Below are 18,729 nucleotides of genomic sequence, written 5' to 3' on the forward strand. Positions count from 1 at the left end.
TATTACCACCGCTGCCGGAAAAGAAGGAACCCTACGCTTGGCAGAAAGTGCCGCTAGGGAATTTTTAAGTCGATTCTTATGAATCAAGCTTGAATTCGATGTCTAGGTATCCTAGGTTGCCGATGACGAGGTCCAGATAGTGCGCTTCATAGTTTTCGGTGTCCAGGTGTAATAATACGTTGAATTCGATGTCTACGTGTCCCAGGTTGCCGATGACGAGGTCCACATAGTGCGCTCCGTAGTATTCGGTGTTTACGTGTATTAATACTTTGAATTTGATGTCCACGTGTCCCAGGTTGCCGATTGCGGGATCCAGATAGTGCGTTTCATAGTTTTCGGTGTCCAGGTGTAATCGTACGTTGAATTCGATGTCTAGGTGTTCCAGGTTGCCGATGACGAGGTCCACATAGTGCGCTCCGTAGTTTTCGGTGTCTACGTGTATTAATACCTTGAATTCGATGTCCACGTGTCCCAGGTTGCCGATGACGGGATCCAGATAGTGCGCTTCATAGTTTTCGGTGTCCAGGTGTAATCGTACGTTGAATTCGATGTCTAGGTGTCCCAGGTTGCCGATGACAAGGTCCACATAGTGCGCTTCGTAGTTTTCGGTGTCCAGGTGTAATAATACGTTGAATGCGATGTCTAGGTGTCCCAGGTTGCCGATGACGATGTCTAGATAGTGAGCTCCGTAGTTTTCGGTGTCTACGTGTATTAATACCTTGAATTCGATGTCTAGATGTCCCAGGTTGCCGATGACGAGGTCCACATAGTACGCTCCGTAGTTTTCGGTGTCTACGTGTATTAATACCTTGAAATTGATGTCTAGGTGTCCCAGGTTGCTGATGACGAGGTCCAGATAGCGCGCTCCGTAATTTTCGGTGTCTAGGTGTAATAATACCTCGAATTCGATGTCTACGTGTCCCAGGTTGCCGATGATGAGGTTCACATAGTGCGCTTTGTAGTTTTTGGTGTCTAGGTGTATTAATAACTTTAAATCTAAATGTAGGACACGTAGATATCGAATTCAAGGTATTAATACACGTAGACACCGAAAACTACGGAGCGCACTATGTGGACCTCGTCATCGGCAACGTGGGACACCTAGACATCGAATTCAACGTATTATTACACCTGGACACCGAAAACTATGGAGCGCACTATCTGGAACCCGTCATCGGCAACCTGGAACACGTGGACATCGAATTCAAGGTATTAATACACCTGGACACCGAAAACTATGGAGCGCACTATGTGGACTTCGTTATTGGCAACCGGGGACACCTAGACATCAAATTCAAGCTTGATTCATAAGAATCGACTTAAAAATTCCCTAGCGGCAGAATTAAAATTATGTCATGACATAATAAAAATCCACTGAATTAAAATTATGTCTAGACATAATAAAAATTGGACGAATAATAGTAACCTTTCGAAAGTAGAGGTTTTAAGCTTGAAATTTAAATTTTATTCATTTTTAACAAAGTTACCGCTGCTCGAGTTTTGCCTATTTTTAAAGATAAATTTAGTGTTCCTTCAATTTTTGTGAGAAATGTATAATTTACTTTTACTTAAATATTATTAATTTTTATGTATTTGTTGTTATTGCTAATTTTGTGAATAATTAAAAAATAAAAAATAAAAATGTTTTGCAGATCCTTGCTTAACACTACAAAATAGGTGATATCAGTACAAAATTACCTTTTTTAAAAAAGGTAAAAAAAAGTGCCAAGTACACGCAATGTATTTTGTAAATTCAATCGAAAAATTATCTCACAAAATTGTCTCACAAAAATTGTCTCACAAAATTGTCTCACAAAAATTGTCTCACAAAATTATTAAATTACAAAATTGTTATTTTATTCAATCCAAGTGATATCTACCTCGAAAAAACCTAAATAACAAGTGGTATCTATTTAAAAAAAAAATACGTGAAATTATTTAATACTGCGCCAATTACAAAGAGAGAATATATATATATATATATATATATACCTTAACAAAATTATTTTTATATCACGAAATTGCGTTACCAAACTCAATCTAAGTGATATATACCTTAACAAAATTATATCACAAAATTGTTTTACCTAACTCAACCTAAGTGATATGTTATTTCAAAAAAATATATGAAATCTTTAAATTACGCCAACTACAAAGAGAATATATATATTGCTTGGAAAAATAATTGTAGTGCAACTACTCTTAAAAAATAAAACAAAATTGTGTTACCTAACTCAACCCAAGTGGTATGTATCTTTGTATTCCTGAGGATCTTTCTATCAACCCAAGTGGTAGTAGTTTTAATTCTCCTTGATAAAATTATAATATTACAAAGAATCATTTAATCATTTTAATCACAAAGAATTAAAGAGGTAACATTATAAAATAAAAATATTTAATTAAAATAAAATAAATAAATTTTTCTTGTAAAAAACTTGGCGCTGCTTTTTTAAGATTAATCTAGACAAACTTGCATAGGTGCATAAGCATATGCATAAAGAGATGGATTGGTCTATTTCCTTTTGCACATATATATGAACCAATCAATTTCTTACGCTTATGTTTATGCGCGATGCAAATTTGTCTGGATAGACTTTAAAAAAGCAGCGCCAAGTTTTTTACAAGAAAAATTTATTTATTTTATTTTAATTAAATATTTTTATTTTATAATGTTACCTCTTTAATTCTTTGTGATTAAAATGATTAAATGATTCTTTGTAATATTATAATTTTATCAAGGAGAATTAAAACTACTACCACTTGGGTTGATAGAAAGATCCTCAGGAATACAAAGATACATACCACTTGGGTTGAGTTAGGTAACACAATTTTGTTTTATTTTTTAAGAGTAGTTGCACTACAATTATTTTTCAAAGCAATATATATATTCTCTTTGTAGTTGGCGTAATTTAAAGATTTCATATATTTTTTTGAAATAACATATCACTTAGGTTGAGTTAGGTAAAACAATTTTGTGATATAATTTTGTTAAGGTATATATCACTTAGATTGAGTTTGGTAACGCAATTTCGTGATATAAAAATAATTTTGTTAAGGTATATATATATATATATATATATATATATATATATATTCTCTCTTTGTAATTGGCGCAGTATTAAATAATTTCACGTATTTTTTTTTTAAATAGATACCACTTGTTATTTAGGTTTTTTCCAGGTAGATATCACTTGGATTGAATAAAATAACAATTTTGTAATTTAATAATTTTGTGAGACAATTTTTGTGAGACAATTTTGTGAGATAATTTTTCGATTGAATTTACAAAATACATTGCGTGTACTTGGCACTTTTTTTTACCTTTTTTAAAAAAGGTAATTTTGTACTGATTTATACCAACGCGAGACAAAGAACGCGTCAGGGATGACGAATGCTTAGCTAAGGTCAAAATGTCATGGAATAGAAGCTTCTCGAACTGAAATACCGAAGGTGCATATAGCCATTGTCTATGAGATTAGAGTATCGATCGTCGAGAGTGACTCGGCTTCGTACGGAGAATAAATCTTATGACGTGAGCGCGAAGCAACAGGGGTGGTCCGCTGGATAAATATCGTGTTACACTGCCGCTGTGACTCATGACACAGTCGTCTAAATAAGAATAAGAATATTCAAGAGCATTCGTGATCTCGAGCTTTCGCGATCTCGAACATTCCGCCCGCCTCGTCAGGTTATCTGACGAAATATAATTTAATGGCGAGACTAATACAGTCTGTGAACCAACTCTACGTAAGTTACTACAAGCAGCACTCTCGCTCAAGGTCTTAGATATCTTCCGGGTCACCGACCCGTGGCAATAGAATAATCTTCGTCGTGGGCCGCTTCAGAGTGGTAGCTGCGGTCCGTATGGTGACCACTCGGACTTGCTCATCCTCTCCGGGGTGGATGGCAGTCACCCGTGCTAAGGGCCACTTGGTAGGTGCAGTCTGCTCGCCCCGCACCAAGCACAGATCACCAACTCGTGGGTTGTCGTGCTTGGTCCACCATTTCTGCCTTGAATTGAGAGCTTGGAGGTATTCGGAAGACCATCTTTTCCAGAAATGGTCCCTCAGCTGTTGAAGAAGTTGCCATCTAGATAGACGGCCGGTTGGCTCCTCTGCTAGTGACGGCTCAGGGACAGCGCTGATGGCTGCGCCTATCAAAAAATGTCCCGGTGTAAGGGCTGCTAGATCCTTTGAATCGTCAGAGAGAGGTGACAAAGGTCTCGAATTGAGACACGCCTCCACTTGTGCCAGGAAGGTGGAGAGCTCCTCGTAGGTCAGGGTGGCGTCTCCAATCACTCTTCGCAGATGATGTTTTGTTGACTTTACCGCTGCCTCCCATATGCCTCCGAAGTGCGGTGCCGAAGGTGGGTTGAATCGCCATTGTACGCCGTCATTTGCAAGGGTGTTTGCAATGCTGTGATCCCTGATGTCGTCAAGAAATAGAGCTCGTAGTTGAGCGTCCGCTCCGATGAAATTGGTCCCCTGGTTGCTGTACAGCGCCGTACATAGACCTCGCCTGGATACGAAGCGCTTGTAGGCTGCTATGAATGCTTCTGCGGTGTAATCTGATGCCACCTCCAGGTGCACCGCTCGTGTGCTGAGACACACGAAGATGACCAGGAATCCCTTGTGTGCTTTCTGACCCCGTCCTTTAGTTGTCCTTAACAAGATCGGTCCTGCATAATCCACTCCCGTATGAGTGAATGGTCGTGAAGCCCGTACCCGCGGGCGCGGAAGGTCCCCCATCAGTGGGTGTGGGGAAGCCGCCCGCCATCGCACGCACCGCACACAACGGTGGATGTGCTGTCTCACTTTCATCCGTCCGCCTGGAATCCAGAAGCGTTGTCTTAATAGACCGAGCGTAAGCTGTACGCCACCGTGTAGAGCTCGCCGGTGGTAGGCGTCCACGATGAGGTTCGTCAGATGAGAGTGTCGTGGTAGAATCACTGGGTGCCTCTCGTCTTTGCTCAGAATGGCGTGCTTCAGCCGCCCGCCGACACGAAGCATGCCCTTCTCGTCTATGATCGGGTGCATTTTCAAAATGCTGCTCCGCCTTGACAACGCCTGACCGCGTGCCAGCGCGTGCAGTTCGTCTGCAAACCAGGCCTCCTGTACGACTCGGATCCACCTCTGCTCTGCATCCTCGAGTTCCTGAGGCGTCAATGTTCCTGTAACAAACTGTTTATGACGAGATTGCAAAACATTAAGCCATCGTAGGCCCCATGCTGTAACGCGCAGCAAGCGCTGGAATCCAGAGAATCGGAGAAGATTCGGATCTTCCTCCGGGTCCTTTGATGCAAGGTGCACGTGCGTCCGCTGCTCAGGCAAGTCCCCGATTTCCTCTGGTAAGATCTGGCTGTAGAGTTTGTCTCTAGATTGAAGCCAGATCGGTCCTTGCCACCACAGATGATGCTGAAGTAACTCGCTGGGCGAGAGTCCTCGTGATGCACAGTCGGTTGGATTCTCCTCGCTCGGAATGTGATGCCAAATTGCGTCCGGAAAAGCTCGCTGAATTTCAGCAACTCGGTTTGCCACGTACGTTTTCCATTTTGACGGGTGGCCCTGTATCCAAGCTAGAGCCACCTTAGAGTCAGACCAGAGATGTTTTTCTGCGCCTGATAGGTCCAATGTTATCTCCACATCCTCGATGATCTTAACCAACAATGCGGCAGCGCATAGTTCCAGGCGCGGGAGCGATACTTGGCGAAGCGGGGCCACCCGCGTCTTCGCCTGCAGCAGAGAAATCTTACTCTCGCAGTCGTTAGTGACCTTGAGATAGGCCACTGCTGCAATTGCCCGTTCTGATGCGTCTGCAAAACCGTGAATCTCCATCCTGAGATTCTCTCCACTGGTGTTGAGCCAGCGCGCCACCCGCAATTTCTCGAGTAGAGGAAGCTCCTTGCGGAACAATTGCCACGCTCGGTGATCCTCAGGGCACAAAGGCTGGTCCCATTCAATTCGTTGTAGCCACAACGATTGTATCAAGATCTTGGCTCGTACCACCACTGGTGCAAGCCATCCTAGTGGATCGAAGAGACGCGCCGTCTCTGAAAGCACAATTCGTTTAGTAATGTTTCCTTCTCCACAAGGACGTACCTTGAATGCAAAGGCATCGAGGCAAGGGCGCCATTGGATGCCTAAGGTGGAGTGGCCGACATCGGATTCCCACTCCCGCAAGCTGCGAGATTGTCGACGCTCCTCCGGAATGTCATGTAACAGTTCCTCGTCATTAGCGGCCCATTTGCTCAGTGTAAAGCCGCCCGCCGTGCAGATCTCGATCAGCTGATTTCTTAAGCCTCGTGCGCCTTCCTTGGAATCATCTCCGGCGAAGATGTCATCGACGTATGTGTCATGTTCCAAAACAGCCGCCCCGAGAGGAAAGCGGTGTCCCTCGTCCGCTGCAAGCTGATGAAGCGTCCGGATTGCAAGGTACGGTGCACATGAGAGGCCGTACGTCACGGTGTTGAGGCGATATTCCTGAACCGCCTCGGCGCGGTCTTTTCTCCAAAGATTCCGCTGAAGATCCCGATCGTCGGGATGTACCAAGATTTGTCGATACATCTTGGCGATATCCGTCACCATGACAAACTGATGCTGTCGCCATCGCGTCAGAATGGTGCCCAGAGTCGGCAATAGATTGGGCCCCGTGTATAGGTGCCGGTTCAGGGAATCACCTGAGGTAAGCTGCGCCGATCCATTGAAGACGACTCGTATCTTGACCTCGTCTCCGGCAGCCTTCAGGACTCCATGGTGTGGCAGGTAACAGGTACGTGTCTGTTTCAGCTCGCAGCTTTGCGGCACGGGGGTCATATGCTGCAACACTTCATAATCTTTTAGAAAATTAGCATATAATACATAGAGCCTTCCGTCAGACTCGAATTTCCGCTCCATGCCTTTGAGTATTCTCTCCGCTATTCGCTTCGTCTCGTCGAGACGAGGTAGAGTCGGTGCGACTGGCAGGCGCACCATATATCGCCCATCTTCTGTCCGGCTGTGTGTCTTCTTGAAAAGGTCGTCACATTGTTGTTCGGTCTCCGTGAGAGGTAATAGAGCTCGCGTCGGCTCCTCTTGTTCCCAGAACTGTCTCACGAGGGCGCTTAAATCCTCACCGATTGAGCAGTGGTGAGAAATGGCTGGACCTCGCGGCCCAGTATCCTTGACGGCACCCGAGAGGATCCATCCTAGAGTGGTCCGCTGCGCCACGGGTGTGTACGGCTCCCCTTTCCGCACTCCGTCTTCCAGAATTGCTGCGTAAATGTCCGCGCCCAATAGAATCTCCACAGGATCCCTGGCCCGGAAGTCAGGATCTGCCAGCTGCAGATCATCGAGGTGAGGCCATGCCGCCTTCCCCCAATTGATGCGTTCTCCATAAATTGTTATGCGAGGTAACACCAATGCGGTTACCCGAATCGCCGCCTCGGTTGCCTGCGATGTAACCTTGAGATCGACCTTGCCCTTTGATGACCCCGTTTTGCTGCCACCCACTCCAAAGATGACGATAGAGGCGGGAGAGCGAGGAAGATGTAGACGCTGCACGAGCGACTCAGCGGCCAGTGAGACCTCGGAACCTGAGTCAATCAGAGCACGTGCAGAAACTTGATTTCCATACCTGTCCATTATGGAAACGCGAGCCGTCGCGAGGAGAATGACCGCTCGATCTCCACCGAACTTGCTCGCATGTAGCGAGGAGGTAGATGCCCCTGTGGCATCGTTCCTGCGCTGACAAACGTCGTGGATTGTAGTGTGATGCCGCTCATCGCACACTCCACACGTCTTCTTTGACGGGCATGAAGAAGCGAAGTGCTCCCCGAGGCAGTTGTAGCAAAGTCCTTTACTTTCTACAAACTCCTTCTTCTGCGTAGGTGACTTCTCCTGGAACATGCCGCAGCCCGTGATGTAATGCTCCTTCTCGCACAAGGAGCACCTTCCGCTTCCGGGCTGCCTCCGTGCTGGCTGGGCCCGCCTCGCTTGCGGGTTGCCCCCGTTCGACCCCGCGGTCGTGCCCGACGCGGTCGTACCCGGCGCGGTTGTACCCGACGCGGTTGATTTCTGCGCGAAGTGTGTCCGCTTCGTTTGCGGATTGACACCATTCGCCTTGCCGGTCGTGCTCGATTCACGACCGCTCGGATGAAGAGCCTCCAAGGCTCGTAAGCGACATTCCATGAACGACTTCAGCTCGGCATAAGCTGGAGGGTCAGTAGAGTTGCTTATACTATTCTCCCACTCGCGCCTGGAGCTGGGATCTAGTAATTCTACTAAGATGTGCACGAATAAATCGCTACTGTTGTCGACAGGTCGCCCGATGCTCTCGAGCGAGCTGACGGTCTGAATCATCGTATGAAACAATCGTCTTAATCCCGGAACCGACTCGTCCTTCAACTTCGGCAGCGCTGTCAAAGCTGAGAAGCAGGCTCTCACCAATAATCGTTTATTGTCATAACGTCCGGTTAGCAGGGTCACCGCCCTCTTATAATTATCCGCGGTTGTTGGTAGATTTTTCAACAATTGTTCTGCCTCTCCCTTCACACACGACTTTAAATAGTGGAGCTTCTCCACATTGGACAGCCCGGTGTCCTTATCGATTATCGAGCCGAAAAGATCTTTGAACGCGGACCATTCATCGTACCTGCCTGTGAAGGTGGGAAGCTGAATTCGTGGCAGCGACTTCCGAGGGGAGCTTTCTCCTTCATGCCCTCGTATGGCACTTGCGTGTCCGAGTTGACCACGCGATTCCTTCCTCATATCTACAAGTATTGAGCGTTGCGTCATGTATGCTTCTTCGGCTTTTCCGACAAAATCTGATTTAACATATTCATGTTCCTTGACTGCGCTCCAAAAGGTGGTGAGGAGCGCGTCGTGAACGGTGAGAAACTTCGTCCAGTAAGAATCCAGCAGTTCGATTCTTGATTCCACCATTCCAGGCGTTATCTTCGCTTCTCCTAATTTTCTCAGGTTTTCCATGATTCGTGAAATGCGCCCGTAGAGGTCATGCTGACTCCTCAGCGCGCCTTCCGCGTCGAGGCTCATCTTTACGCTTCGTAGGTGTCACGGGGTTCACGCACTGACACTCACACTCGTAGCGATGATGTAAGATTGCCGGTATATATCTGTATCCGGCTCGAAGGACCAGAAATGTTCGCACGCGTGTGAGTGAAGAAGGGATAGTGCGTGAGAGACCACTAACACCGGAAGCTTGAAGTAACACAATAGTTTATTTAACAACCAAAAATAATGCCGAAATTAAAGAGTGACATAACTTATAAGTGTATTTGAATTTAAGTGAACTCGGAAACGCGGGCGATTTTACGCGAATTCTCTATCAACACTTTCTCGCTTGTACGCGTTGAATAACCCGCGCGTGAATGAGAAACTGACCATCACAATATCGCTCGATGACAGATCGTGACCTACTAACGCACTGTTGATGACTGGCGACGCGCCGTAAGTTCTACGGGTTTTTATACCAACGCGAGACAAAGAACGCGTCAGGGATGACGAATGCTTAGCTAAGGTCAAAATGTCATGGAATAGAAGCTTCTCGAACTGAAATACCGAAGGTGCATATAGCCATTGTCTATGAGATTAGAGTATCGATCGTCGAGAGTGACTCGGCTTCGTACGGAGAATAAATCTTATGACGTGAGCGCGAAGCAACAGGGGTGGTCCGCTGGATAAATATCGTGTTACACTGCCGCTGTGACTCATGACACAGTCGTCTAAATAAGAATAAGAATATTCAAGAGCATTCGTGATCTCGAGCTTTCGCGATCTCGAACACTTATGTACAGATGGATTCAAGTGTTTCTGGCTTCATTCATCTGGTCCCATGCCTACTTGTTCAGCATGTCCGTTTGTTACCAGTTCTTCAGTAAGGGAAATTAGCTTTAAAAAATCAATTAATTTCAATTAATTTGCGCATCTGCAAAGAGATTCTCGAAGATTGGATAATAATAACTACTTACCTCATAATTTTGTATCATAAAATAAATATTTGCATAAATATTAGTTTGAATGCGACCTTCAATCTGAGTTTGGGCAGCAACTCCCTTTGAGGAACAATTTTGTAACACATTGTAAGCTTCTGTCGACCATTTACCTGCAAAAGAGTAACATCAAAGTATAATTACATATCCAAAGATAAATAATTTTGAGTGTAGAGATGTATATATCTAAAATCTACTTACACGTAGGAGTTGATAATAATTTCGTTGATTGAAATGTGGCTTGGATCAGTCAACTCGCGAAACTGTAATATAATAATAAATCGATTAGAATTTTCGGAAACATTACTTCATACGATTCTTTCACACGATGACGGTTAATGTTAATTTTCGATTACCTTATTATTACGTTTCGCGTGTTCTATACTTGTCGTCATGACGAAACATCTGACCGAGACATTGCGCTTCTTGGCTATCTCAATATATCTCTTTCTCGAAGCTGGATCAGGATTGGTATTGTCTATAACTATACTTTTTCCTTGATTCAAGTATTGTTGGACTGCAGCAATGCACTTCTGCCAGCTGCCTAAAGTGTCTCTGTTGACGTATCCGTATTCCTTCAGATAATTCTTTGCAAAATGCGATTTTCCGGAGTCTGGACTGCCGACCATAAGTACCACCTGTTAATGGATATCTATAAGCACGAGGAAAGAGCGGGCCTCTGTTCACATTTGACGTTCACGATGATATTCGTGTTATGCACGATGCTTCTGTCGAAACCGAGGAATCACACGCCGGAAAAATTTTACTTAGGTATTTATCATTAAAAGAATACTTTGTATAATTCTCTTTTATGTTATTTCTCATTAGATCATGGTACGAGAGGAACAAACACATTTTTCCAGCGAGTAGATGGGAACCTTTTGATCCAACGAAAAGTTATGACAAGTATACAGTGTCGGATAAAAATAGGAAGAAACATAAAATCTGATAAACTTAGATTTAACGAATTGTCCAATTTCGTTTAAAGGATTCTGATTCAAAGGACTGTAATTTAGTAGAGCTACATAATCGAGTAAATGAATTAAATATTATCACATAACTGAATGAATTTGAATCTGAATCCTTTAAACGAAATTGGACAATTCGTTGAATCTAAGTTTATCAGATTTTATCTTTCTTCCTATTTTTATCCGACACTGTATACTTGTCATAACTTTTTGTTGGATCAAAAGGTTCCCATCTACTCGCTGGAAAAATGTGTTTGTTCCTCTCGTACCATAATCTAGTGAGAAATAACATAAAAGAGAATTATACAAAGTATTCTTTTAATGATAAATACCTAAGTAAAATTTTTCCGGCATGTGATTCCTCGGTTTCGACAGAAGCATCGTGCATAACACGAATATCATCGTAAACGTCAAATGTGAACAGAGGTTCGCTTTTTCCTCGTGCCTAATCGCAATATTACATACATTAAAATAACATGCCAACATTGTGATATTGCTTCATAAGTTTTATCACTTAGTATCTTTACCTTAGTTACAATAAAATCGTAAAACGTATAATGGTGCGGTAATATAAGAAAGATCCTCCTTGACATACATTAACTGATCTACCATTACTGTTTTAAGCTCGCTGAATTCACGCTTCAGAACTTCTAAACATCTCTGAAGAAGCTGATAGATAGAATTACCTGTATGTGAAAATTTAATTTATGCAGTAGAAAACATTATATATCACGCCAATGTTACTCCAAAAGTGACACTGGAGTATTTTAATAACTTAAAAATTCTCTAAATCACTGAGACATTCACCTTTCTTCATTATAACACTCCGACGATAGCCAGATCCATCCCAATAACTGAATGTGATCTCAATTTCTTCTTCCTTCAACGCGTTCTGCTTTCTAGCCCATTCTTGCCTCAATTCTTCCTTAAGTTTATTTTCCTCCTCCTTCCTTTCCCTATCTGGCAAGAAACTTGTATCTACATCTGGATTTTTCTTAATCTTCTTAATCGCGAGGCCATCAGATTGCTCATTTTCTGACTGCGGGGATTTTTCGGCATTGTCTTCATCCAGATTAAAAGACAAAGCTTGAATCTGTCTCTTCTGTTTGTTCTTTTCTTTTCCTGCTCTTTTTCACGTTCCTTGTATCAAAGCATGATATGTATGACTAGATGACATTCAGAGCACTGGGCGAAAATCACATAACATTCAGAGCACTGGGCAGAAATCACAAGTGTATATATATATATATATATAATCACGGCAAACCGCATATATAACATCGTGTTATTTTTATTACATTTAGGAAAATTATTTCATATTAACTCAATAGGCGTTAAACTTGCATACATAGGGAGTTTTCCAGCAAGTGACACAAGCCGACACAAACGTCGTTCTATCTTTCTTTTTTGGCAATGAGTAACAAAGACAAACCGGTAATCTAACCTATACTACGTTTACGCGAGCGTTACTTAATTCTGTATAGTAACTTACGAAAACGATACGATAACTTACGATAATTCCTTCGCGTAAACGGGATCTCTTCGGCATCAGCTCCATGCCGTCAATATATCTAGGTTAACCTGTGTAAACACTCGCGTAATCGCGTAAACGTAGTATAGTAAGTAACAGTAATATATATAGAATAATAGATATATAATTACATATAAAACAATTACCTTGAATTAATCGTCGCGTCGCGTAAAGAGTCACGGTCGGTCTCGCTCCGACACTACCGTGTCTCTCGATAGGTTAACTGAACTGTCAGTGACAGCGCACTGAACGCACTATCTGCACTGCGCGCAGTACACACTTACACACACGTATTAACTGAACTGACTGTGACAGCGCGCTGGCGAAAGCGCCGCCAGTGTCGAAAAAGTGAAAGTGACATTACTCTGTTATGTAAGAAATAATTGTTTATTCCGCCAATGGTTATCAAACACGAAACCTTTATTATTATTGACTGACGATTGGCAATGTTTACAAAACGCTGCGACGTTTCGACTCTTGGATCGAGTCCTTATTAAGCAAATCTAACTGACAAACAATTCAGAATAACATTTAATTCGGTCGAAGAGATATAACATTAAATATTGTAACAGAAAAACGGTACCTGTTAATACATGTCAAAAACCTACACGTCCATGTCTTTGAAAATTTTACCCGAAATAGTCATAGAGACAGTCACTGCAAAAACAATGGTCAATATAGGCGGACAGTAAAATATTAACCAATAAACAATTGTGTGTTCTGAAGCCTATACTTTACGTGTATAAGAAGATGACGATCGGAAATGAGCACAATAATCCGATTGCGCCTTTCGTAATGCAACGCTGTCGCTCGGATATACGGAGCTATACATTGTCGAAGCGTCGACGAACACGCGTGATCACATCGGAGTTTCAAGACGTACTGAAACATTCTCACGGTTTTAACTAAGGTTGTTATTATACATGTGGAACTCACGTGCTGTTTACAACGACGAAATGACTTTATCATATATAGGATTTAAACTTTCTGTATCTTTTTTTAAATTAATAGTGTTGGAATGCTTTTTAATTAAAAACATTTCAGCAATCTCTCTCTTTTTTGTATTTTTTTCTCTGTGGATGATGTTCGTCTCGGACCATTTAAAATTATGGCCTAACGTAACGCGATGTTTGCTAACGACCGAGTGATTGCTATCATGTTTTCTAACATCTTTTTGATGCTCATTAATTCGTGTCATTAAGTGACGCTTGGTTTGCCCTATGTATGTTGCATCGCAGTCTCCGCAATCTATCTTATAAACTAAATCGGTAGTTTTCTCTTTGCTAAGCTTGTCCTTGCCTTTCGCTATGACACCATCAAGTTTTTTCGGGATGGTGTATAAAGTTTTGAGACGAACTGTCTTATAAATGCGTCGAATATCTTCGCCTAAGCCCTTCACGTATGGTACAGTGACACAGTTTCTGGCATCAAACTCGCTCCGTGACGCATCATCTTCCTCCACAGTACTCGCGAGTGTCATGAGTCGATCCCTGATTTTTTTATCAATCATTTCGGTAGGGAACGAGTTATTTATGAGGATTTCTCTTACTAAACCGATATTTATTTCGTGGAAACGACTATCTGACAGTAGGATCGCTCGGTCTACTAAGCTGGTTATAGTATTACATTTATATTGCACTGGGTGGTTGGAGAAAAAATTGATGTAACGACCGGAGAACGTAGGTTTTCTGTACCAATTTGTAAGAAGATGACGCCCCTCCCTAATGACGACAGTGTCGAGAAACAGTAGTGAATTATTGGATTCAGTTTCATACGTGAATTTTAGGCGCGGGTGGTAACTGTTGAATACGTCGAGAACTTCGTTTAATTTCAATCGGGGAATTATGGCGAAGATATCGTCAACATATCGGCAATAAAATGGCACGACAAATTCAAGAGAGCTTAAACAATTGGTCTCCAGATCATCCATCACCATATCGGCGCTGATCGGTGACAATGGAGAACCCATCGGGCTGCCAAAGGTTTGTTCATAAAACTTCCCATTGAAGCTAAAACTGGTGGAGTCCAGCACTAAATCAATTGCATAGAGGAACTGAGCTAAAGTGAACTTCGTATTCGGTGAAATTTCATTCCATCTATTTTCAATCGCTCTTATTACTAGCTCCTTTGGGATGTTGGTAAAAAGAGAGGATACATCCAATGAGATCATAATTTGATCGTCGTTAATATTTTGTTCTTTAATTTTCTTAACGAATGTCCAACTGTCCTTAATGTACGATTTAGGTCTATGAATAAATTCGTGTAGAATGGAGTGCAGAAAACTAGCAATATTGTACATAGGACTTCCGACCGCGGAGACAATAATTCTCAGAGGGTAACCTGTTTTATGAATTTTTGGCAGCCCGTAACACCTTGGAAGGTTGCCATTTGTACATTTCAGACGACGATAGGTCGGCTCATCCACAATATCATTGTCCAGCCAAGATTTTACCAACTGGTTCAGAATTTGTGTCAATTGTTTAATCGGGTCTTTGGTTAAAAGTTTGTATGTTGATACGTCGTCAAGTAAGTTGGTCATTTTATTTATATAATCGTTTCTGTCCATGATTACTGTTGTCTGTCCTTTATCGGCTCTCGTGACAAAGACATCGCTATTATTATTTAAGAAAGTTTTACAAAACTTGAACTCGCTTAAAATATGACGGTCAATATAGTCAATATGTCTCGATTTATTCAGGAAAACATTCAGGGAATCCGCGATCGAACTACGCACCGCACTGACTATATTTTCCGGCAATTTATAGTAATTCGTCTCAAAGGTCTTTACCACATCGAGAGTAGTGCGCAAACGATCTTTCTTATTGTTATTTATAATAGGTAAACCGAACTTGTCACCCAGACTCAAAAACCTCGAAACTCTTTCCGGAATGGATTTCCCGCTAATGTTAACGAGCCACTTTGTTCTGTCATTGTTAACGAAACAACTGTATCTCTCTTGTCTCAAGAACGTTCGATTAAATTTGTTAATTGACGAGTTTTTTTGCTTGAGATTAAAGTTAGTAAGTTTATGCGTATTAACATCGAAGAAATCCACCAGAATTGTCTCCGGTAGACAGGAGCGTAACCTTTCGCTAATATACTCCACTTCTGACTTTAGATAAGATAAATGGTGATTAATATCTTTTATTTCGAGATTTAGAATTGCTTTTTTATATCGTTGGCTGACAAAGTTAAACCTACAGTTTGCGCTATTGCTCCTAAAGATAATATTTGTACGCATATGCATGATGTGTGGTGGAAGAACATCCTGTCGTCTGCACCGAAGTAATAAGATTAATTGATGTCTTACTTTACAAATCTTCTTCTTCTTGTGAATCCACGATTTCATAAGGACAACCGTGTTCCTTCCAAATTGTTTGTTAATCGTATTGAAGTATCCTTCCTGGTCAGGAAACATCATTGTGGGTCGATGATGTGAAATGTAAGAAATAATTGTTTATTCCGCCAATGGTTATCAAACACGAAACCTTTATTATTATTGACTGACGATTGGCAATGTTTACAAAACGCTGCGACGTTTCGACTCTTGGATCGAGTCCTTATCAAGCAAATCTAACTGACAAACAATTCAGAATAACATTTAATTCGGTCGAAGAGTGTTCGTCGACGCTTCGACAATGTATAGCTCCGTATATCCGAGCGACAGCGTTGCATTACGAAAGGCGCAATCGGATTATTGTGCTCATTTCCGATCGTCATCTTCTTATACACGTAAAGTATAGGCTTCAGAACACACAATTGTTTATTGGTTAATATTTTACTGTCCGCCTATATTGACCATTGTTTTTGCAGTGACTGTCTCTATGACTATTTCGGGTAAAATTTTCAAAGACATGGACGTGTAGGTTTTTGACATGTATTAACAGGTACCGTTTTTCTGTTACAATATTTAATGTTATACTCTTCGACCGAATTAAATGTTATTCTGAATTGTTTGTCAGTTAGATTTGCTTGATAAGGACTCGATCCAAGAGTCGAAACGTCGCAGCGTTTTGTAAACATTGCCAATCGTCAGTCAATAATAATAAAGGTTTCGTATTACTCTGTTATATTTATGTTATAATCGCAGCGTTAGGAGGAGGAGCTTGGTACACGTGGGACTCTTTTAACGCGGAACAAGACGACAACACATGCTTTCCGCGACTCTACGCGACTCTCGGAGGGGCCTCGACCGCCAGAAGCATCTTACTTGTACCCAGACGGTGTTTACGAGATGCTCGAGTAGTGGCCGTACAAATTCCGCCAGCTCGGCAGCCGGTCCTCCCGGGATGTCGTCCCTCGCCACGCCGACACGACAGTGACGATCCTCTCAATCCTCTGGCCCGGCGGGACCACGCTGGGCCCGCGCGCCTGCGCGCCGTGCTTGCAAGCCCGATCGCCGGTATGCCCTCTGCGAGGACGGCGCTCGACTTTCCGCCCCTGTCGGCGCCCTTCCTGATTGCTTCGCCCGCCGGCGGTATTTTCGAAGATGTTGAGTCCGGCTGTCCAGGCCGCGACTTCCGAGCCGGTTTCGACTGCCAGGCTGGCCAGACCAAGGCAAATCGACCGGCGGCAATGCCCCGTGCGGGCTTCTCTGGCGGGCTTATCCCGGCGTCGTGGGCTGATGCGTTCGCTCCGCGAAACGCTCCAAGCTGAATCGGCAAAGGGCCCAAACGTGATCCGCCCGCCGGCCAACTCCTTCGAAGACGCCTCCTGTATCTCCCTCGGCGCGACTAAAGTCGTTACAATATTTCCCGGCCATCTACTCGACATCTGAAATTCTCGTAAAAGAAATATAATTTCTACCGAATTCCGACGCTGTCGCCCCGCCCCGCTCCGGCGGAGACGACATCCCGGACGTTCCCTTCGGTCGAGCTACCGTCTGGACAGGGGACGTGACTATGTCACGTCACAACTTATATTTACTTATTTTCATGTATCAAGAGACACGGTAGTGTCTCGCGCCAAGTACACGCGGATCGAGACCAACCGTGACTCTTACGCGACGCGACGGGTTGCGAGTACTCGAGATGTTGAGATCTCGATAACGAGTGAACGGATCAAGTTCTAAGTAGGCTTGATCGATAGCTTGGGGTCGACTTGTAGGGGTATCTCCTATAATATTTTCCGCTACGTGCCCTACGAGCGGAGATATTGGGACGCAAAGTCCAAATGTGAAAAATTTTATTTAAGATACTCCTCCTCCTCCTCCTAGGGATGTCGTATCGAAAGGAAAGTATCGATATATCGTATCGATACGTATCGTAGAACAAAGTATTGATACACCAAAAATATCGACCGTAGCGTATCGATACAGTAAATATCGAAAGGAAATAACCAAAGAGAATTAAATAGAGTGGAAGGTCCCATAAGAGCGTAGTGTATTTTTGCGTATACAGCCTTCAGTGCCCTCTCGTGAGTCTGATGCCCAACTAAATACCCCCTACTCCCGATATTGCGCGAAATCTGACTTTCTCTTCTTCTTTAAATGAAAGGAACTTCCTCCTTCACGTCACGTATGTACATATACGGAATATTCACGTGTATTCACTTATATTTATTGGTTATATAATATATAATATTGGTCAATTTGAGCAAAAGTGGTTAAGTAGTTGGGCGTCAGACTCGGTAGATGGCATTGATCGTTGTATACGCGTACCTTCCACTCTATCTAATTCTCTTTGGAAATAACCACGTAATAAATACAAAAGAGAGGAATTTATTGAACAAAATAATTGATATTGGCGATGGAATTCGGATTTTATCTCTTTTATGTCTCTTTCCGCGTTTGCAGGAAGGGATTGGTTACGTAAAATGAAAGAAAAGCGACAGCTTTTGCGACATGTGTATATTTATTTACATGATTGTTGCCAATCTTCACCATATAAAATTAGCGGATCTCTCGCGTCTTTATACAGAATCCTCCTTTCCTTATACACAGAATTCTTAATAATTTAAATCATCGATTATAAACAGCAAGCAGGGCGACCGTTGCATAATCGAAACGAGCGATTTACAATGCGTCGTCTTCGTTTATTTTGCAATTGTAAGAGAAACTCGCACCACAGCCAGTTGCTACATTTCTTTCCTTTTTTCTTTTTTTATTATTATTTTTTTCTTAGCGAAGAGAATCTGCCCGTTAATTATTAAACCCCGTAAAAATTCCCTATCACGGCGAACATGAAATCGTCTTACAATCGCAAGCTTCCCGTTCGATACGCTAATTTTAATCCTGCACTTATACT

At 42.8% G+C, this 18,729-nt stretch overlaps 1 protein-coding gene and 1 long non-coding RNA gene across 3 annotated transcripts; both read right to left on the reverse strand.

The window, feature by feature from the left end:
* Positions 1-3,782: 3,782 nt before the first annotated feature.
* LOC139781501 (uncharacterized) lies at positions 3,783-9,029 on the reverse strand. The gene has a single exon (XM_071720350.1). It carries the CDS (start codon positions 9,027-9,029, stop codon positions 3,783-3,785), a length of 5,247 nt encoding a protein of 1,748 aa, XP_071576451.1.
* Positions 9,030-10,182: 1,153 nt separating this feature from the next.
* LOC139781512 (uncharacterized) lies at positions 10,183-12,747 on the reverse strand. 2 transcript variants are annotated; one of them, XR_011720559.1, is made up of 5 exons: positions 12,467-12,747; positions 11,761-12,093; positions 11,481-11,639; positions 10,342-10,623; positions 10,183-10,248 (listed from the first exon to the last, which is right to left on the reverse strand). It is a non-coding gene; the product is annotated as an uncharacterized lncRNA (long non-coding RNA). The 2 variants fall into 2 exon arrangements; XR_011720558.1 differs by having other exon boundaries at positions 11,761-12,168.
* Between the last annotated feature and the right edge of the window lie 5,982 nt (positions 12,748-18,729).

This window comes from Temnothorax nylanderi, unplaced genomic scaffold (assembly GCF_030848795.1).
Source record: "Temnothorax nylanderi isolate EJ_2023f unplaced genomic scaffold, tnyl_v1.0 TNYL_tig0342_pilon, whole genome shotgun sequence".
Classification (NCBI taxonomy): domain Eukaryota; kingdom Metazoa; phylum Arthropoda; class Insecta; order Hymenoptera; family Formicidae; genus Temnothorax; species Temnothorax nylanderi.

Bases quoted from the DNA above. Each gene is read 5' to 3' on its own strand.
- LOC139781501 (XM_071720350.1), bottom strand. From the start codon at position 9,029: ATGAGCCTCGACGCGGAAGGCGCGCTGAGGAGTCAGCATGACCTCTAC.